This window comes from Aspergillus caelatus, assembly GCF_009193585.1.
Source record: "Aspergillus caelatus strain CBS 763.97 unplaced genomic scaffold BDV27scaffold_4, whole genome shotgun sequence".
NCBI lineage: Eukaryota > Fungi > Ascomycota > Eurotiomycetes > Eurotiales > Aspergillaceae > Aspergillus > Aspergillus caelatus.
In genome coordinates, this window is record NW_022475267.1 from 46,299 (window position 1) to 66,201 (window position 19,903).

At 50.8% G+C, this 19,903-nt stretch overlaps 9 protein-coding genes across 9 annotated transcripts; 5 read left to right on the forward strand and 4 right to left on the reverse strand.

Moving 5' to 3' along the window:
• Positions 1 to 1,074: 1,074 nt before the first annotated feature.
• On the forward strand, positions 1,075 to 3,692 carry BDV27DRAFT_152175 (uncharacterized protein; the record flags this gene model as incomplete). Its single annotated transcript, XM_032071507.1, has 6 exons — positions 1,075 to 1,238; positions 1,360 to 1,522; positions 1,605 to 1,675; positions 1,752 to 1,892; positions 1,951 to 3,184; positions 3,237 to 3,692. The coding sequence occupies 6 exons, from the start codon at positions 1,075 to 1,077 to the stop codon at positions 3,690 to 3,692; spliced, it is 2,229 nt and encodes a 742-aa protein (XP_031933369.1).
• Positions 3,693 to 3,853: 161 nt separating this feature from the next.
• BDV27DRAFT_78787 (NAD(P)/FAD-dependent oxidoreductase) lies at positions 3,854 to 5,839 on the reverse strand. Its single transcript, XM_032077594.1, has 2 exons — positions 4,320 to 5,839; positions 3,854 to 4,256 (listed from the first exon to the last, which is right to left on the reverse strand). Exons 1-2 carry the CDS (start codon positions 5,420 to 5,422, stop codon positions 4,016 to 4,018), a joined length of 1,344 nt encoding a protein of 447 aa, XP_031933370.1. The 5' UTR covers positions 5,423 to 5,839; the 3' UTR covers positions 3,854 to 4,015.
• A 17-nt stretch (positions 5,840 to 5,856) lies between these two features.
• Positions 5,857 to 6,703, reverse strand: BDV27DRAFT_119598 (uncharacterized protein; the record flags this gene model as incomplete). Its single annotated transcript, XM_032064901.1, has 1 exon — positions 5,857 to 6,703. A coding segment is annotated over exon 1 (187 nt), but the record flags the coding sequence as incomplete, so codon positions are not given.
• Positions 6,704 to 7,261: 558 nt separating this feature from the next.
• BDV27DRAFT_170023 (flavin-containing monooxygenase) lies at positions 7,262 to 9,359 on the forward strand (the record flags this gene model as incomplete). Its single annotated transcript, XM_032075189.1, has 4 exons — positions 7,262 to 7,553; positions 7,604 to 8,018; positions 8,082 to 8,688; positions 8,736 to 9,359. 4 exons carry the CDS (start codon positions 7,262 to 7,264, stop codon positions 9,357 to 9,359), a joined length of 1,938 nt encoding a protein of 645 aa, XP_031933372.1.
• A 993-nt stretch (positions 9,360 to 10,352) lies between these two features.
• Positions 10,353 to 11,373, reverse strand: BDV27DRAFT_140491 (Aldo/keto reductase; the record flags this gene model as incomplete). Its single annotated transcript, XM_032069663.1, has 3 exons — positions 10,353 to 10,754; positions 10,812 to 11,295; positions 11,351 to 11,373. The coding sequence occupies 3 exons, from the start codon at positions 11,371 to 11,373 to the stop codon at positions 10,353 to 10,355; spliced, it is 909 nt and encodes a 302-aa protein (XP_031933373.1).
• A 1,370-nt stretch (positions 11,374 to 12,743) lies between these two features.
• Positions 12,744 to 14,004, forward strand: BDV27DRAFT_170024 (2,3-butanediol dehydrogenase; the record flags this gene model as incomplete). The annotated part of the gene is made up of 3 exons (XM_032075190.1): positions 12,744 to 13,492; positions 13,551 to 13,665; positions 13,738 to 14,004. 3 exons carry the CDS (start codon positions 12,744 to 12,746, stop codon positions 14,002 to 14,004), a joined length of 1,131 nt encoding a protein of 376 aa, XP_031933374.1.
• Positions 14,005 to 14,634: 630 nt separating this feature from the next.
• BDV27DRAFT_152180 (Zn(II)2Cys6 transcription factor) lies at positions 14,635 to 17,285 on the reverse strand (the record flags this gene model as incomplete). The annotated part of the gene is made up of 4 exons (XM_032071508.1): positions 14,635 to 15,520; positions 15,578 to 15,901; positions 15,951 to 16,083; positions 16,133 to 17,285. The coding sequence occupies 4 exons, from the start codon at positions 17,283 to 17,285 to the stop codon at positions 14,635 to 14,637; spliced, it is 2,496 nt and encodes an 831-aa protein (XP_031933375.1).
• A 386-nt stretch (positions 17,286 to 17,671) lies between these two features.
• Positions 17,672 to 19,470, forward strand: BDV27DRAFT_152181 (Zn(II)2Cys6 transcription factor; the record flags this gene model as incomplete). The annotated part of the gene is made up of 8 exons (XM_032071509.1): positions 17,672 to 17,700; positions 17,753 to 17,871; positions 17,982 to 18,305; positions 18,382 to 18,564; positions 18,687 to 19,028; positions 19,076 to 19,182; positions 19,233 to 19,329; positions 19,391 to 19,470. 8 exons carry the CDS (start codon positions 17,672 to 17,674, stop codon positions 19,468 to 19,470), a joined length of 1,281 nt encoding a protein of 426 aa, XP_031933376.1.
• A 38-nt stretch (positions 19,471 to 19,508) lies between these two features.
• Positions 19,509 to 19,865, forward strand: BDV27DRAFT_119605 (uncharacterized protein). Its single transcript, XM_032064902.1, has one exon. The coding sequence runs from the start codon at positions 19,542 to 19,544 to the stop codon at positions 19,722 to 19,724; it is 183 nt and encodes a 60-aa protein (XP_031933377.1). The 5' UTR covers positions 19,509 to 19,541; the 3' UTR covers positions 19,725 to 19,865.
• The last annotated feature ends 38 nt before the right edge of the window (positions 19,866 to 19,903 follow it).

Genomic DNA, 19,903 nt, shown 5'->3' on the forward strand with positions numbered 1-19,903 from the left:
AGGATCAGCTGATCCTCAGCCACATATTCAATCTTTGCCATTTTGAATATCTTCCTGACACTCTTTTCGCTTCGAGATAAAATATAATCGAATATTTTAATTTCTCATATTCCCTCCGTCAGTTATTACCACAATTGTCGGAAATAGAGGGACAACCCAGAAAGAGAAGTACAATCCATCAATATCTTCACGTGAATGCGTTCCCCTTCATATTCTATCTCTTTCGTACTTTCGAACTTATTTTTGCTGCGCTTCTCGAGAATGTCTCAAACCCTGTACTACACCTTATCAATCATTTAGGGAGCGATCATAATTGGATATGTCCACTTGTCAGTTCTAAATATATCCCCTCATTGATCTAAGCCTTTTCTGCTCCGCATGAACACAGCGATTGGATTGAAGCAATTTAAACTAGTCGGGACCCGGATAACCAGTCTTTGCACGAGGAAAATCAACTAGCTCCATTTCACGAACCGTTGGAACGGGTATTAGCTTACTGCATTAATTTATCGAGTGTTCGATGGGAACTATTTTCTTACGAGCCGGCTGATGGTTATAGGCAAAGCACAAAGGTTTAGTGCTTCGCTACCTTGGTTGTATTTGCTTCAATCCGCATATACTATAGTTCGATATCTTCATATAAATGGAGCTTAAGCTTAGTTACGCATACTAGAGCTGGCTTTCTGCATGGTTGAGCTTACATCAGCTTTGAAAAGATTGCACTTTGATGCCGTATTGGTTCTTAAACAGTTTTTCCATTATGCCTGAATAACTCAAAGTCCACAATATCTCGCGTGAAATAAGGATCCTGCGAAATCTTTGCAGAACGGACGCTAATTATATATATAGAAGGAACGTATGGGGGAACGCTCTGTATAATTGTGATGGGGGTTTGACCATAACCACTCACCATGACCATTGGAACAGGTCTAGGTTTAAGTGCATTATGAGTAAGGGTCACTCTACAATGGTTCACCTTATCTTGTGCCCACGACCGTTGGACCATGCATAATTGATGCCTAAGGCGGCGAGCATGAGCTCACGTGGCCCGCCACCGACCATGCCGAAGAAGGAATGGCGCCAACCACCTCGATTATCATTTTGATCCGATATGATTATCATCCACTACTGCCAAAAGGTTTCCCCCAGGAACTGAAGACTATGAGTGCCCCGAATGATAATTATACGGTACACAAAGTCTCCTTGAAACGTACGCGGCAGGCCTGTGGACCTTGTCGGTATGTACAATGTCAATATGTCCGAAAAGGCGCACAATCATCTCCATCTCATCGTAGATCAATTGGAAACAAGCTTTGAGGATGGCGTGAAATAGAAAGCTGACAGCTTGGTACCTTGCAGTCGGAAGAAGGCGCGCTGTCCAGGTGAGAAGCCGACATGCTCGCTGTGCCAAAGGCTCGGGCAGCGCTGCTCCTACGGGCCGCAGGTCACCCCGAGTCGTGCTGCTACTACTAGAGCTTCTCCTGCCAATGGACAGGAACGTGGTTCGGGAGAGCCCGGAGATGTAGGTACCGCCATGACCTGGTAACTTCTTTGCATTCCCTGTACGTTCCATTCGGTTGACAGTTTCTTGCGCGATCGTCCAGGCAAACCTGTCGAGCTCGGAACGATTCCAGCGCATAGAGGACAGATTAGACAAGATGGCAAGCATTCTCCAGTACGTGCGTTATGTGGTTTTTCACTTTGGGCTCCCTAAGTCAATCCTTTCTAATTTCCCCCTGCGCTTTTTCCAGGGAATTCTTATTGAAGAATAATCCATTGACTGGAGTGGCGAGCGGAAACTCACTTCCCTCTCATGACTATGGCCATCGCAGCATGGGTAATTCTCCGGTAGCATTCGGTTTCCAAAATGAGGAACGTCATTATTCTCTGGGGTACGTATCATATGTTATCTCCGTTCCCACGCCAAGCCGATGGACTGAAACTGATCAGATCCTCGCTCCCATCCGATTTTGTCAAATCCGAAGTAGGCTTTTATCTCGCCCATTTTCACGACCAGCCTTATTGTGTTTTCTCCAAGGATTGGCTTTTGAGCCGAGATCTGTCATTACCCCCAGAAATCGCATTCCCATTAGTGGCTCTTACTTCTCGGATCTCGCGTCGCTCGCCGGGACCCACTGGAGGCGATGTGCCTCCCACAAAGTACTATGCCAATAAGGCCTGGGATATCTTGTCAAATCAGTACAAGAGCGGTAAACTAGGTCTGTCCTTTTTACAGGGAACATTTCTCATGGCTCAGGTGGACTTCGCCGACGGCCAATCACATCGAGGGTATTCATCTGTTGCACTGGGTCTCCGGACGATTCAATCGGCCGGCCTAAACAAAGATAAGTATACGTCGTCCCTCACAGACTCGGAAGCGGAAGAAAGAAGACGCATTACCTGGGCCTTTTTCATGCTGGATCGCAGTTACAACGCATCTCGAGATTATTCACTGTGTCTTGCGGACAAGCATTTCACCATTCTTTTCCCCGCACCGAATACGCCAGCCTCACTCTCTGGCGAGGAGTCTCTGGCTCGTGGAACATTGCACGATGGACCCGGGAAGCAAGGAGAAAAACTTGACCATGGCATTTTGGGCTGTCTTCTTCGACTGTATTCAATTTGGGGCAAAACCACCGATTATGTCTTTGAGCCCTTCGATAAGGATGCGCTACCCCCCTGGCGATCAGGATCGGCGCTGGCCGGTCTGGAATCCGACTGGATGCAGTTCGAGACTCATTTCGCAGATACACATCGGTATCGCAGTGTCGATTTCCGACGACGCGCTCGTGAAGAACCACATTGTCGCTCGTACCTGTGCACCTGGCTGTGTGTCCAATTTTTATTCCACTCCGTTCAATGTCTGCTGCACCATCCATTCGTAAACATGGTTAAACTACGCCACATCGACGGAAACATACCCGCAACCTTTCTGCAGAAGTCCTATGAAAGCTCCCTTATTCACTCAAGGTGGATTGCTCGGTTCATTCGAGAAATGGACGAGGTTGACATCCGACTATACGACCCGTTTATCGGTTACCTCTGTGCAATTGCCGCCACCATCCAGCTCGAGAATACGGCCAGTAAAAACCCACACATCGCACAACTCGGCAACAGCGATTTCCGAACGTTGGTTGATTTTATGACCGACCTGTCGACACATTGGGAAAACATGGGTGTCTTGGTATGTTGAGCCCTAGCCGATATGTGATGTTCTGCTAATGGTGGTTCTGCAGGTCAACCGGGTAAATAAACTAGCTGCAAGACAGAAGAACTACAAGTCGCTATATTATAGCCAGGACACTTTCTCCGGGGAGTTAACCCGCATGCCCACTCCGTCCACTATCCCAAGAATGTCGGAGGCGGACGAAGCTCTGATGTGGAATATTCTCGACTTCAGTTCGTCGTTTACCCCTGCTGAGATCGTACAACTCGGGGACTTGGTCCCGTCACCGTATCAACGGATGGAAACTATCAGTCCGAATTTCCCCGATCAGTCCCTGCTTGCAACTGGGCCAGGCGCCGAGCAAGGGATAGACTCTCTCAGCGGGCGGGTTCTGGGCACCGTAGGCGCCGATCCTATATCTGAGTGGCCCTTTCCAGAAAGACCTGGTAACGATGGATTCGATGCGGCAATCCCCGACTTGCCCGACTGGATGATGTTTGGGGATTACGTCGCGGAGCAGTTGTGAGGAAATAAAAGTATTGGATGGACACCTACCATACTCGCATAAGATACCACGATCTCTAAATGACTTATGATGAATCCAGCACGATGGGAAAAGTAAGGAAAAGGAAATGATTTAAGAGTGTATGTACATATTCATTTGGAAACAATAAAAGCGCACAGATCTAGCAGTCTATTGTCGTTGTAGCCTGCGATAGAACGCATTCTTAATCCAAAACAACTCTCTTCAAGTCAAACGTAACAAAGTTTCATCTCACATTACAAACAACTGTTTGCAGTTCAGCGGGTATATATTTTTCCAGGAAAAAAAAGTATCAGCGTCTCTCTTCAAAGCTTGCTCTGCCTTGTCGAAGCGGCGGTCAAAGCGCCAGCAAATCTCTCATGTTCCTGAGGAGTCAATTCTCTTCTCTCAGGGCCTCCACGGCTTCCGTCTCCCTTGAATACATCGCCCTGGAAGCGCTCTTTGTACTCGGTGGGGAACTTCCATTTCTGCAACAGGTCTTGCGAGAGCTTCTTTTCGAAGCATCCGACGACGTACTTGCCGATTACGGGCAGGAATTTGAAGGCACTGTGACCGGATTTAGTCAGTATGTTCTGATACCAGACTTGTTTGTAGATTCTGGGTACTTACTGTCCGCTACCACCGGTGGCGATGAACATGTTCTTGTGTTGCGGGTGATAATCCAGGATGAAATCACCGGTCGGGGTATCGTTGTACCAGCATAGCGCGACCCGCTCCCAGCCCTTGGGCTCCAGGTCCGGGAAGAGATCCTTCATACCGAGGTTCAGACGCTCGACAGCCTCATCTGGGATGAAGTTGGCGCGGGCAGATGGCGGGGCAGCTGGGGGAGCAGAAATGCCGTTTTGCGAGTGGGTGTAGCCGTAGCTGTGGACGGCGACCTTCAAGATATTGGTTCCGTCATGGGGAGGGAAGCAGAAGAATCCGGTGGAGAGGTTGAAGTAGACAGGCATTTTCCTCAGCCGGATCATCTCCTCGGGGGTGAGGCGCATGTATCCCACGATCTGAGCGGCGGCGACCATGGAGTTCCAGGATGGAACAAGACTGGCGGTCCAGGCACCGGTGGCGACGATGAACTTGTCACCGGTGATGCGGTTGCCACTGCTGGTGCGGACAGCTTCGATGGTGCCGTCGGACCTCTTCTCGAAGTCGGTCACTTGGCCATCGGGGCCAGTGATGAATGACACGCCCGCTGCGATACACCGAGCTGCCACACGAGCACATGCTAGACCTGCATCTGCCCATCCGCCCGAGTTGTTGAAGAAGGAGTAGAAGCCCGGGTTGGCCAATGGGCCAGTCAATTCAGGAAATTCCCGCTTGCAATCTTCCACGGTGGGAACTGAGTGCCAGGGCTCGCCCATCTTGGTCAGAATCTCTCTGGTTTTGCGACTGTATTCCTTGGCGGCGGGCTGCACAGGCTGTCCGGGGGTCTCCTCCTGAGTCACCCAGAGACATCCAGATTGATGGAAGGCTTCTTTGTAGGCGGGGGTCTTCCATAGGTCGAAAGCCTCTTTACCCATGCGAGCGTATACCTCATCTCCGTAATCGAATCGAATGACACGGGAAATGTCGTTACTGGAACCATCGGGAACAGGGGGCATGGCTCGGTCGAGGACGGTCACAGAGCGATAACCCTCCTCCTTCAATGTCAGGGCGGTTCCCAGGCCAAAGATGCCCGCCCCGATAATGATAATGCGTTCGTTCTTAGCTGCCATTGCGTGTGTTGGTGTTAGGAAATTGCTGTCTGATCAGAAGTCCGGATCAGAGTCTCTGGTTTGGATATCATGAGAAGTCTGACTGTGGTTCAATCCCTTTTATAAGATGTGGCTTCCTCAGATTCAGCATCATGTTTTCCGTCCATCACGGACCGTGGACGGAAGACGGTGAGGGGCCAGTGCCGGATTCGTCCATGGATCCAAGATCGGATCTTAAGGTTAGCGACTGAGGAGCCACAGAAAGCCAAGAAATTGGCCACTACTGAGCTTTGACGCTCTTTCTACCGAGACCCCGCGGTGGATAAACACGGTCCGTATACGGACCGTGCCACTTGGACGGGGTCTTATCGCGCATTGTCTGGAGAAGAGACCAGTCGAGAATTGATCTCCGCATAGGTTGGCACTGTTCACGTCCAGATCAGGCAAAACATCCTGTGGATTCCCTTTGAAAGGTCCAGGCTTTAGTGTGGATGATTAAAGATGGGTCCCTCATTCAAGAATTCCTGGACTGGACAGGAACAATGATCTTCCGGAGATAAGGCAATCTTACATCAGTGTTTACAGTTCAATCTTATAAAATCAATTAATTCAACATAAAGGTATTGTTGTTACACCTATTACTATACACAGAAAAGCAAGGGTATTATAGGATTAAATTATACAAGAACACAGCGAAGAAAAGGAGCAGCGTTGCCGCCAGCTGAGATATTGCGACGAAAAAACTTGCTCGCCAATTGAAGTCTCCGTCCATGAAAGTAAAGGAAGAAAGGATATGGCACAAAACAGGACACACATATACGCCGGTAACGTGCATGACCAGCTGATTCCCAGGTTGTGAAACATGGCGATGGCTAATAAAGGTAACCCGGCTTCGAACGATCAACGCATGAAGTTGTTGCTCGCCAGCACCGAAGCGAACCAGATGTATAGGATACCGTATATGAGGGAAATGTTAAGATTCATCAGGAAGACAATTTACTCAATATTTTGATTATACTAGCAATGAATTCTACAAGGGTAGTTTTCATCTAGTTTGAGTTTTAAGGCAGTCAGAGCTCCTTACTCCGAGATAGTTTATACTCGCTCGAACTGCCTCAGAGTATATCTTGCCCGGCCCTGAGCTAGTTACAACTAGGATTCACGCCAAGCGTTGCAGAGGGAGTTTCCATGATTCTAGAGTCACTAGACTGGGTTGAAGGGGATAATGTTTGTGTTGGGGCTTCGGAGATTGTGGATGAGCTGTATAATAGTGGTATTTACGCACGGAATGGCAGCGGACGCATCCGTTATAGCTTTCATGGGTATAATCCAGTGAAGGATGTGGAGTAGATCATGCAGGTGTTTCCTGGTCTATGGAAGAAGTGAAAATAGTGATATTCTATATGCCTATTTCACATAGGTCAAATTCGCTAGTCGTATAACTGGTGACTTCATAATCTACCATCATCGATCCCCAGGGCTCTCGGGGATAGGACAAGTTGGGTGGTATTAAGAAACGGAGTACCTGTCGCAACGGATAATGCACTTGGCGTGCACTAAGCTTTACTACCGAACTTGCCTATTTCGGCGCCATCTTGCCCTATCGTGTGGTATGATATCAAGTGAGTTCTATCGCCCAACGCCTTACAAGACCCCTTGCTGTAACTGAGCCCGGAAAATCGGCAATTGGTGTGAATAGCCGATTTCTCTGAGAGCGGGGAAGTTAGCTTCTCTGTTTTCCGCTTTTCCGTAGCAAATGACTTTGTATAGATAGCTGTCTGCATATATACTCGCACTGTTCACTACCCTATGGTGAGACGAATTCATTGATCCAGCTAGAATAACCTCAGATTTACCAAGATGACGGTCGTGAATGGTTTCAAGTCTGTGACCCAGAGCGACCTGGACAGCGTAAAAAATGCGCCTTTTCTCTACCGCAACAACACAGTGAAAAAGCCCATCGCCGATGACTTCATGTATGCGTTGAAGTACAACTCCCCTCTTCCGACCCATGGGACCGAATACGTTCTTGATTTCACCACTGAAGACGATGAAAACAAGCAAGGGATTGCAGACCAGTTTCTGAAGGAGTTAAAACAGATCATCCAGGGCGGCGATTTCAAGGCATTTGCAGGGTTGTTCTTAGACAGTGGTATGTGGCCCAATAGCCTCCCTTTCGTTGCCCTAGTCTCATTTCGATAGGGGTCTGGAGAGACAAACTTGTGTTCAGCTGGGACTATCGTTCTTTCAATACGCCCAAACACATCGCAAAAGCAGCATCGGACCTGTTTCCTCGGACTCCAACCCGCAATTATCAATTCATTGACCCTGCTCCGTCAGTCGAGAGGCCATATCCGGATCTGGCCTGGCTTCAAATTTTGTTTTCTTTCGACACAGACCAGGTTAGTGCCAGTGCTGCTTTGAATCTTATCAAAACAAAATCAGGCTATAAGATTTGGACTCTCCACACTGTTATCGAGGGCCTTCATGGTCACCCCGAGCTTCCCCCGCAGGACGGCCATATGACCGGAGACAAATCGTGGTATGAGCAAAGAATGGAGGACAACAACTTGGATGGCATCGAACCTGATGTCGTCGTAATCGGTGGAGGTCACAGGTGAGCTACTGTTTACTGTTCGGGATCCCAACGCAAAGGTGTTAATTGTTCATACCTTATCAGCGGGCTTCATATTACTGCACGCCTTAAGGCTCTAGGAGTAAATGCCCTCATCATTGAGCGCAACAAGCGTATCGGTGATAACTGGCGCAATCGATACGAATATCTTTCCCTGCACCTCCCGCACTGGGCAGACCATTTCCCCTACTTCCCTTTCCCGGAGCGCTGGCCAACGTATACACCGGCCGCCAAGATGGGTGACTGGCTCGAATGGTACGCGAGTGCTCTTGAGCTGACGGCTTGGACCGATTCAAGCGTCATTTCTACCTCAAAGAAACCTCAGGGTGGATGGGAGATCACTGTTGAACGGAGTACCAAAGAAGGCAAATACACCCGCACGCTTCACCCCAAACAGGTGGTCCTTGCTACATCGCTTGCGGGTGTTCCATTTGTCCCTGATATCCCCGGTATTGAGGAGTTTAGGGGTACGGTGAGACACTCCACTCATCATAGCTCATCTCGAGATTGGGTTGGCAAGAAGGTCCTAGTTGTAGGAACGTCCTCATCTGGCTTCGATACTGCATACGATTTCGCTCGCCGTGGTATCGATGTAACTCTACTCCAGCGGTCACCAACATACATTATGTCACTAGAGGAGTCCGTTCCAAGGGTATGATCTCCTTGCCCGTTAGGATCTAGCAAGACTGATTGGCGTAGATGATTGCGCCCCTTTACGAGCCGAAAGGCGGTAAACACCCCGATATGGACACAACCGACCGAGTAGCCAACAGCCTTCCTACTGGTCCCAGCGAAGAGCTATTCCGTCGGACGGCCAAAGACATCTGGAATGCCGACGCCGAATTGCTTGCCAAGATGGAAAAGGCTGGCTTCCGAGTCTGGAGAGGTCAGCGTGACACTGGTCAGCAAACTCTCGCCTATACCAGGAATGGTGCATTTTACTTCGAGGCCGGTGCCTGCCAGGCTATCATTGATGGCAGCATCAAAGTAGAGCAAGGATACCCAGTCCGCTTCACCGAAGACCACATTGTGCTAAATGGGGAACGAGAGCAAAAGTATGACCTCGTCATTCTTGCTACCGGCTTCTCGAATACTGTCGAATCGGTACGACAGATCTTTGGGGATGACATTGCTGACCGGTTCAACCCGATCTGGGGGATGGATGAGGAGGGTGAGCTCAACTCGGCGTGGAAGTTGACCGGTGTGCCAGACCTGTGGCTTATGGTTGGTGCGCTTCAACATAGTCGATACCACTCGAAGAAGTTGGCCCTCAGGATTAAGGCGGTTCTTGAAGGTATTGGCCATGAGCCATACTTGGCATAGGTCAATACTTCCCTACCTCTATTCTCATTGCCTCATTTCAGTAGTTCCATAGGGTCCGCTTGGCGATTTGATAGCTGAGCAAATACCTTCTTTACCTCAGCGAATATTGGCCCTTTCTTGTTGTACATTATAGCAAATCTCAAATTAAAGTTGCTTTTTTGCCCAAATGTAAGTGACACTCACCTCAATTATAGGCCATCGGATTCGCTCTTGATGCAATATCCTGCTCAAGGCCTTATCTAAGCACCGCTTCTAATTCCCTTGGACAATCAGCCAAATAAAGAGCTTCATGAAAACCCCCATTCATACGGCACAATGTCCTTCTTGCCAGTCGAGACAGATCTCTATGCTCAGCGCTCACTATACAATGTTAACATCTAATCAATTCTTCTCTAATTTATCTCCAGCCAGTGCCGCCAACTGTTTATCCACACCAATCTGCCCACCACCCTCGACATTGTTGAGCTGCCCCTGTATCGTCGGAGGACCCGCCATTGCCGGCTGAGTCTGCATACTATATTCCCTACGGGCAAAAGGACCAATGCACCACCGTACATTATATATAACTATTTAGTAAAACAAAATAAATTGAAAATTAAACTACCCCCCACCCCCCCGATCTCACTGCGGTGTTTGTGCAAACACTGCACCCCTGCCTTAATCAGGGCAAGTCACCTGCTTTGACAGCTGAGGTTTCAAGGAATGAACACGGGCCAATTGATACTTATACTTATCATCACATGAGACGCCATGACCTGCTAAGAATTGCTATTTCGGGACCAGACGCAAGACAAACCTTGACGCCCGACCACCGTCTCTATGGCTAAAGATAGCCCGAACTGATTTAATCGAAATGGACAAACATCTACTACATGGCAGTAGCAGAGTTATAATATAGCCAACATGCAATTTCTGCCCTATCTAGAAATCGAAAAGCGTCTCACGATTCCTAAAATCAACTTTCATATTGGAACATTGCATTCTTTGTGCAGTCTATTCATCGTCGCCATAGAAAATCTTACCGTGCATCACCGGCGGTAGAAAGCTGCCGTCGCAAACCTTGAAGCGCTGCGGAATAGCATCAATCGCAGCCATCTCGCGGTCAGTCAGGTCCCATCCGTCCACTACCAGGTTGCCCTTGATTCGGTCTGGATTGACGGACTTCGGAATGACTGACCAGCCCTTTTGGAGACCCCATCTGATTAGGACCTGCTGGACAGATCTGCCTTTGGCTTGGGCCAGGTCCAGGAGGGTCTGGTTCTTATATAGAGGGGAGCCAGTGGACCCGAGGCAGGAATACGCGGTGCTGTGGATCCCTTTCAACGTGTTATACGCGACAAGCTTGGGAGATGGCCGGTTAGGGTGCAGCTCAATCTGGTTTACGGCAGGAATCACCTATATATCGTCCATCAGTGCGGATTCATTGGGGCGTTAGATGCGACATGATCTCACCTGACAGGATGAATCGTGGAGCAGGCGTTCCAGATGCATGATGCCAAAGTTGGACACCCCGATGCTCTTCACTTTCTTCGTAGATAGGAGCTTCTGCATCTCAGCCCAGGTCTGGACGTAGTCCCAATCGGGTACTACTTTGGTCAAGTCACCGGGGTCCGTGGCGCAGGGCCAGTGGACGAGATATAGGTCGACATAGTTGGTTCGCAGTTTCTGAAGCGATTGGTCCAGCGCCTCAGACACTCGCATGTGCCACTGATTGTGAAGCTTTGTTGTAAGGAAGATCTCTTCGCGAGGCACTCCCGAAGCACGGATTCCAGCGCCTACTTCGGCTTCGTTGCCGTAGGCTGTGGCGGTGTCGATGTGCCGGTAGCCGCAGCGGAGGGCGGCCTCGACGGCCTTCTCGACCTCTCCTGGTTTCGATTGCCATGTTCCAAGTCCTATGGCGGGGATTGTATATCCAGAATTGAGGCTGAAACCTTTCCTGTTGTTGGGTAGAAGTATGAGTATGTGTCAGTGATCGGGATTTGCTTGCTTACTTGCTTAGGTCGGTAGATGGCATTTTGAACGTGGGCAAGTGACTGACGCTCGTAGAGAAGAGTGAGACAGCCGACTATAGACCATGTACATGTATATGTGTTCCTGAACTTATATACACCTGCTGCAATAAAGTGTGTATCGCCATACTACTGTGGATTATCCACGCCCTGGAAAATCGGAAAATCGGAGATTGCCACGAGCGCCTACCCAAGTATAGATCGACAAGACTTGCATATTGAGATATCGGAAAGCCTTCATTTGCACTGCTCCAAGATCCTCAACTCTAATTTGACGCAACCTACTTCTTTCTGATATAATCGGCGATAGTCGTCAGAGCAAATCCCCCCCGAGACGGAAATTGATTTACGTATTGGGAATGGGTTAACATGTATTAATACGTTTCAATCGATGAATCACGGAAAACAGCCCCTTGGATAAATTGGCGCTGTCTCAATACTGAATAGGACTATTCTTGAAAACCTCAGTATAGTAGACGTACTTTGATTTGGCTCACCGGGGCGCGTTGTAATATCTTCGCTGATGTAGACCTTAGACCTTTGCAATTAAACATACAGCAACAAACCTCGGTGTGTAGACGCATGCCATCCCATCAACGCAACTTCGAGTTGCTGGTTCTTGTGATGTGTCTTTGTCAATAATCTAATATCGCTGAGCAGATATACTTGACCATGAATCAAAGAATGTATATTGAAAGGCATGAAAGACCGGGTCGCCTGGTATCCATTTTCCGAGCGACATAAATTTAGGTAGTCCTATATTGCCTTTCTCAAAGAACAGACGACATTTCGTCGCTGGGAGGCTCAACAGCCAACACTGGCTATCACAAGTGCCCTACGGCACTTGATTGAGACGCCCTTGACCACGTGCTCTGCAGTGTCAAGAGTTGAATCGCTGAAACACGGGGGTTGTGGTGGCACGTCGTGAGAAAAGGTCAGCAGGCAAACATATCATTGACTTGTGCTCTATTCTAATTCAGCTGCAAGTGGGTGCTCAGATCTCCAGCCAACAGCGGAAAATCGGGACTTGTATTTTGCGCAACCATAAGGAAACAGGGTTCCGAAGGAATCAGCGCCCTCATCCATGCGGAGTGCTCCCACGTTCGCCTCCTTGTAGGCCACATTGCAAGAGCTTCTTCATATTCTTTGCCATTGCTAATGATAGGCAGATAGAGCTCTGTTGGGGTCTTATTCCCCGGATGGTTTGCGGCATCGTGTGATCCGTGCCGCGGGGGAACGATGACTATGTTTCCGCAGTGCCGGCGTTGCGCATTCGAGTATAAGATCAAGTTGATGGCTATCGTTCACAGGAGGTTACCATGATCCCCGTCTCCTCAGCCTGTCTTTTGAATCTCTCCGTTCAACGCCATTCATCATGCTCTCTGAGTACCAAGGCCAAGACCAGGTCAGAGCCTACCGCTATCACGGCAACAAGGACATCCGCCTAGAAACCATTCCAGCCCAGGGTGAGCTGAAAGAAGGTGAAATCCGGCTCTCCCCGGCCTGGTGCGGCATCTGCGGTACCGACGTACACGAGTATCTCCATGGCCCCGTCGTGCCGCCGACCAAGGAGAATCCACATCCCCTGACGGGCGACACGATGCCCATCATCCTAGGCCACGAGTTTTCCGGTACCGTGACGGAGGTTCACCCATCCGTGGACCTGAAGGTCGGGTCATTCGTCGCGGTTGAGGGCCTACTTGCTGACGATAGTTGCTATGCATGCGTAATCCGCAAGCGCAACATTTGCGACCAGTCGGCATTTCTGGGCCTCTCCGCCAACCCTGGCGGCCTGTGCGAGAGCATCGTCATCCCCGCCAGTGTCTGTCACGTCCTTCCTGATGGGATGGGCCTGGAGGCCGGAGCTTTGATCGAACCGCTGGCTGTTGCGTGGCACGCGGTGTCCAACGCGGGCATCAAGGCCGGACAGTCGGCAATCGTGTTTGGCGCCGGGCCTATCGGACTAGCGGTCATGCTGTGCCTGCGGGCCAAGGGCGTCAGTCAGATCTTAATGTCCGAGCCATCGACAGCACGGCACGCGCAGGCCATCGAGATGGGGGCCAGGCACGTTTTCGATCCTACGAAAGTGGATGTCTCCGGCAAGGCCAACGAGATCTGTGAGGGGTGAGTCAAGCATCATGATCACGTACACCTGCCCAAAGCTTCTAATGCGTTGTCTCAGACTTGGTCCCGACTTCGCCTTCGACGCCTCGGGCGTCCAGGCCACCATAACAGAGGGCATCAAAGCCATTCGCAAATACGGCATGTACTATAACATCGCTCTGTGGAGTGCACCTGTATGCCGTTCCCTTTCCTTCCCTCCTCGTTTAACAGAACTCGAACAGGACGTATTGACAAAAGAAAACCAGGCAATCATCGACATGCACGACATGCTCTACTACGGCAAAACAATCAAGTCGGATCTATCTTTCTCCAAGGGCGATTTCGAGGCCGTTATCGACGCCATCAATCGCGGATTGATTACGCACGAGAGTCTCAACTCCATGATCACATCGCGGATCGAGCTAGAGGAGCTAGAGGAAAAGGGAATCCAGGAGCTGATTAGGAACAAGGAGAGACACGTCAAGATCCTTATTCGAGTTGATAGGACGCAGCCGATGCCGGTGGGGGTTTGATGTCTCTTAGCGCTTGGCAGCACATTTATGTACGTCTTGATTTGCATTTATGTGAAGCCGCATGACTGCGCCTGAATTATGTGAGTTTTATCATTCAATATACTACGGGTTGTATGCGAGTGGCGATTCCCAAGTTGGTTGAAGTATATAGGAAATCGGAATCAGACCAGTCTGGGAAGTTTCCACCACTATATAATTGAATATAGTGCTCGGAAGAATCGACTTGCTTGACACTCTCCTACAACCCCAGAAGACCGGGGGTCATCGGGGCTAGGCCGATGATGATCTTCATTTCAACGATTATACCTATTTTGGTATACGCTCGACTGGCTGTCCGATTCTTTACTCCTTCAACAGGGCAGTGACGGTGCAAAGTATAGACCGGAAGAGCGGACTTTTTAACCCGGACGATTGGGCTATATCCACGCCGTCGGGAGTCTGCAGCATGCATTGACAGTGGCAAAGCTAAAGTTAATCGCGAGACATGGAGGTGAAGTAGGTATAAGGGCTTATATTAAGTTGCTCCGATGCATCTGGGACTAAGTGACCCTGCAGCAAAACAGCTAGTGGACACGGGGGGGGGGGGGGGGAATGAGACCTAGACGGGTAAGGATCACATTGAGACTGCTCTCAGTTTAAACCATAGGTTTTGCCATAGAACGTATCAAATAAATTACGTTTCTCCACATCTAGACCACTATCATCAAGGCCCATCCCCATCTGTGGTAAGCCACCCTCATAAAACCAATTCACTGGCTCGTCATAGTAGCGCTGGAGATCCGGTGGCAATGCTGCTATTTCAGAGTAGCCACCGGAAGCGATCTCAGTCCGACTCGGATCATCGATGGAACCTGCTTCGGGCAGATACCCGAGATCGATAAGCGGGGGCACTTCAAGGGGCTCATTCCAGTCTTGAGAAGAGCATGCATCTGTCCCATAGAGCCAGAGGCCAGTTTGAGAGTCTTCATGCGTGAATGGCGAGTTTTGGTCTGGATTCTCGGAAGCCAACCATTCATTGGAACCGGTCCGGGTCTTGTTATTTTCTTGCTCCGCATCCCGGCTACCAGTTTTGGTCGGACTGTTTTCACTGGACTCGTCTGCGTCTCCGTCAGCCAGGTCCTCGGCTGAGTCCTCGTCCTGGGGAGCAACGCGCTTGATAAGGGTGGATAGAATGCCCAAGGCTTTCTGGGAGATGGGATAGGAGTCCCCGAGCTCCGATAGCGCTGGAATACACCCACGCAGGAGTTGGCTATGTGGTTCGGCGTTGGTCAGTCGAAAGTTGATCAGGTGAATCGTTGCTGCGATGAATATGATGTGCACCGCGTTCGGTGAGATCTGCCGTATATTGTAATGCTCCCGGTAGTCACACACAAGACGCACAATATTCGCAGCAGCAATTGCACATGTTTTAGTTGATGTGGTGGGCGAGTTTTGGCCTTGGGTAATCTCACGCCGAACCCTGGAGAATTCTAGAAAGGGTCGGTGAAGGAGGATGAGATTGTAATAGAATTGCATACTACCTGACTGATTAGCAAGGGGCGGTTGGGTTGAGACGATGGGAGGCAATCAATACTGTAAGACTAAGACTGAAGGTGAAGCACGAGCCGTGGTCCCACTCGGCGGCCATGACAGGTCCGCTGGGAGGTCGTGCTGCCATTCCCAAAGTTCTCGGTGGATCTCTGATGCGATCCTTTTCAAACCATCATCACGATTGTTATAGTGCCGTTGCGCGTAAAGCCCCAGCAGCGTTTTGCCGCATAGTTTGTTCAGAGATACCGTCCATGGCAGAAGGTGAGGGGACATGTATGGTTTGGCTTGAGGCTGTTCCTGCGGAGAAGCAATTGTGATGTCCCAGTCCATCAGCATCGTCGGTCGCTGGCAATATGCGCTATAAAGCCTGACTCTGTCAGTGGGAGATAGGCCAAGTCGAGGGCGAGCTTGGTTACTTGTCTTCAATGTAGCAACCCCAGAACGTCACCAGCCGACTTTGGGCTGTCTCCTCCGACATGTGGCCCATGGCAACCATTTTCGAACAGTCTAGGTGAAGAGCTAATTTGGTAGCCATGCGAAAGGCCATGCCTAGAATCTGTCAATCTCAAATGCTCCTATACACTGCCATACTGCGTACCACTAAACGTCCAGCCAAGGCAGCTGTCTATGAAGGTGCCATACCGGGCGCCTATCAGAACGGCCGCTTGAACGGTGGTCACCGCCGGGGTCTCCATCTCGATCTCGAACAATATCCGCGCTCGCTGGTTAAATATGTCGCCTGGCACATCTCCCGGTCCTGCTGAGTATCGCTTGACACCCCTGTCCGTGCTGATCATAGAGGCCAACGCCAGGATCGCATAGAGCAGGCAGGGCGTGTAAAAGTTGCGATCACCCAGTCCATCTCCCTCCTGCGCTAGCTTCCGGTGCCGCAGAAATATTTCTCGATCGATGAGGAGGAGATGTGATGCCTGGTACTCCCAGAATAGATCCAGAAGGTGAGAAACGATCGGCTCCGGTTCGGTGAAGTCTTCCAGCGAGGTTGGGGAGAGTCGTGCCCTTTGCATCACATGGTCCGCGACGGCATGGCGTGGTGGCGGGGATTGTCGTTCGCCGTAGGGAAAGATGCTGGAAGCGCCAAAGTAGCGTTGGTTTCTCTCCTCTGCTCCTGGAAGCACGCCCGCCGGTGGTGTGACCTCATCCATGCCGGTGGGAAAACGTTTCGAGTGTATGGGGCGGGATTTCCCCTTGTCCGAAGATCGCATACACCGGGCCGACGATGTGAATGATGCGGCACGGTTGTGCGTGTTGCACGCGTCGAGGGGTTGCGCGGACATCGACGACAAAGCGCTACTCGAAGCAGCCGGGCTGGGAAAGCTTTGCTGCCATTGGGGACCAAGCGGACCGGGAGAATTGGCAGCCGACAGGTCCTTCGGATCTCGAATTCGCGACACATCATCTCGGGATGCGCCAATGCTGAGGTGGTCGCTCGTCGGCCTCTCGTCACCTTCAACCGGTCTCCTCTGCGATGAGATGTTTCTGATCTCATTCTCAAGGCTGGCGATTCTGGCATGAATCTCCACATTGGTATGGCGCTTCCTCTGTCGACGTCGGTCCTCGCCGCGTTGGCGGGAATCGCATGGTTCATTCCGCTGACGGCATGCCGAGCAGGAATCGCCAGGGGCGATCTGTTGGGCGATGTCACACCGTCGCTTGGCCTTCTTGCATCGAGAACAGGCGTAGCTGGCGCGACTGGTGTGCCGTGTTCGGGGTGGTGTGTGTTTATCGGCCATCGCAGTCGTATGTGATGTGAAGTCCGTCGACTGTTCCGCGGTGGCAGCGAACCTATCTGTCTGGAAACAGCAAGATGATACAGCTAGAGGAGAGGGGGGCGCTTGCCCTGGTTACCCCGCGTTCTACGGATAGTATCCGCAGGAGGTGCAGGTGGGGATGAGATGAGACGCAGATCGTGATATAGTTGAAGATGGGAAGGCCATTCAGGAAAGGCGGAAAAGCGGATGTTCGCTTTCCCGGTTTTCCGCTGCCTCCACCATGCTTTTTTTGTGGGCATCATGATCAACCTCTCCTCTCCAGCTACCGCATATTCCACCCCGACCTTAATTATGTCCGGTGGAAATTCCTGTCAACTAGCACAGTTGCCCGTCTCGTTCAATCCATCATGAAGCGAGGCAAGCCCTCCCCTGCCTGGTGCTCGGTCCCAATCAATCAGAGTCCAATGACCCGAACTGACCCCTACCAGTCAAACCTGCCGGGTTAGACACTGTTCATGCGATCGAGCGCAGCCAGTATGCAGCACATGTGTGCAGAAGGGTCGGGAATGTATCCCGTCGTACAATATTCGCTTCCGAAAGAGTCGCGGTACGTTCGGTTTTCGCGATGACCAAGTATGGGTACCATTGCCGCCGGAACGAAAGTCCACTGGCCCCACGCTGTCAATTCTGGCCGTCACTGATTGTCGTCGTCAATAGTGGACTTTGTGAACCAAACCGTGGACCATATTGGGACTTATGCCGACTTCCACTCTCCCCTGGACCTTGACGCCAATTGCCCTCGCTCCATCTCTTCAAAGCTCACGTTGGCCCCAATATTGTCCAGCCCCTCGCTGGTGCCGCCATTGCTGGGAATTCCGGAGGCTCATTTCATCCAGGTCTCCCCCGAACCTCTTCTAGTCTTGCCAGAGATCTTTGTACTGGCAGCAGAACCACCTGCCCTCTATCATGAGGTCGCCTGTGCCCCCGCGGACAGGCGACGCTATGCGACCTTGTTGACTCATTTCCGGCGTCATGTTCGATGTGACCGACTCCGACTTTTCCATCCAGGTTCTCCGCTTTGTCCCCACGTGTCCGATCCTGCTCTTCTCCACCCTAGCCCTTGCTGCGAGGCATTTGCAGCGCTTTGCCGATGACGACGTTGATGAGGCGGAGCATTACCACGAGAAATGTATTGAGCTTCTACTTCCCGCTCTGAATGATCTGAATGACCGGACCGCCACCTGCGATGGGGCGATTCTGGCTGCCTCAGTGTTACTCCGGCTCTACGAAGAGATCAGCGGTACGCACACGTCCAGCACAGTCATTGCCCCAAGGAGGACTAACCAACGAGCTTGATGTGCAGCCCCGATCCACGGCTGTGATGATGCGTCGCACCTGCTGGAGGCTTTGCATTCGTGACAGAGGTGCAGAACGAAAACCGCCCCTGGCAGGAAGGCCTGGGGCGTGGTGCATTCTGGATTCATCAGCGCCAGGACATGATCAACGCAATCCTCAACCAGCGCCCCAACAAGGCCGATCTCACGTTTTGCGGGCTAAACCGGATACCTAACGATCCCAATCCAGAAACCTGGGCCAAACGGAGCACGTGTGCATCCTCCATCGAGCGGTGCGAGGCCCTGAGACATCAGCTAGACTGTTGGGATATGCACAAACCTCCCTGCTACGCGCCCTTCTTCCATGGTGATCTCAGCCACCGGACGGGGGATGCATTTCCCGAAATCACTTTCACCCTGGACGCAGCGAGTGCGTGACACAGCCCCGTCTTTGACCATCCTGCTGATACGTTCAAGTCGTCGGTGTGGCCTACTATCATCTCTCGATGCTGCTCATGGCAATCTACAATCCCCAGCAACTTAAGATAGGGCTCCTGCACGTAAAGAGTCGCCAACAGATTGAAGTAAGCAAGCTTTACCGATCAAGATGGCCAACTGGCTGATCCACCCACAGCGCGAAGTGCAATTCCGTGTTCGAGCACTCTGTGGCAATGCCCTCTCCAATCCCTGCCCGCCCGCCCGTGTGGTGGCTTGTCTAGCAATATTGCAGTGTATGTTAGCACTTGGATCCCACCAACTCCTGGCATAGTATGACCTACTAACCGAGACCAGGTGGTGCGTGGTTCACGGACCCAGGTGAACAGCGCCAACTTGTAGACATCATAAATATGGTCGAGCGAGATGATATGTAGCCGGGGGGTTCGACTATTGCTTCCCTGCCAGAGCAATGGAGTGTTGCACACTGAAGCTCCACTTTCCGGGCATGAAGATTATGACCAGAATGGAGGTTATATCAATATATAATCATAGCCTGCTGTGGTGGAATACGCTATGCAGAGTAACATGTCTAATCCACGAGTGCTCTGTACATAGTATTGTTCATCCTTTCTACAAAGAGATATCGCCTGGTGAAACAATTTTTGTAATTGAAATACGACAGCACTAGAGCCAGAACAAGAATTGTACCCTTGAGGCGAGGATCGCGGGGCAGACCATTGCGATTGCTGAGAGTTCGTGGCAGGCAAGGTTGCGCCACATGTGCAGGATGGGAGAGAATTCGGGGGGACTATAGAGGGGCAAGGCTTTAAGCTCGAATAGACTATCTACCTAACTATTTATTTAGAA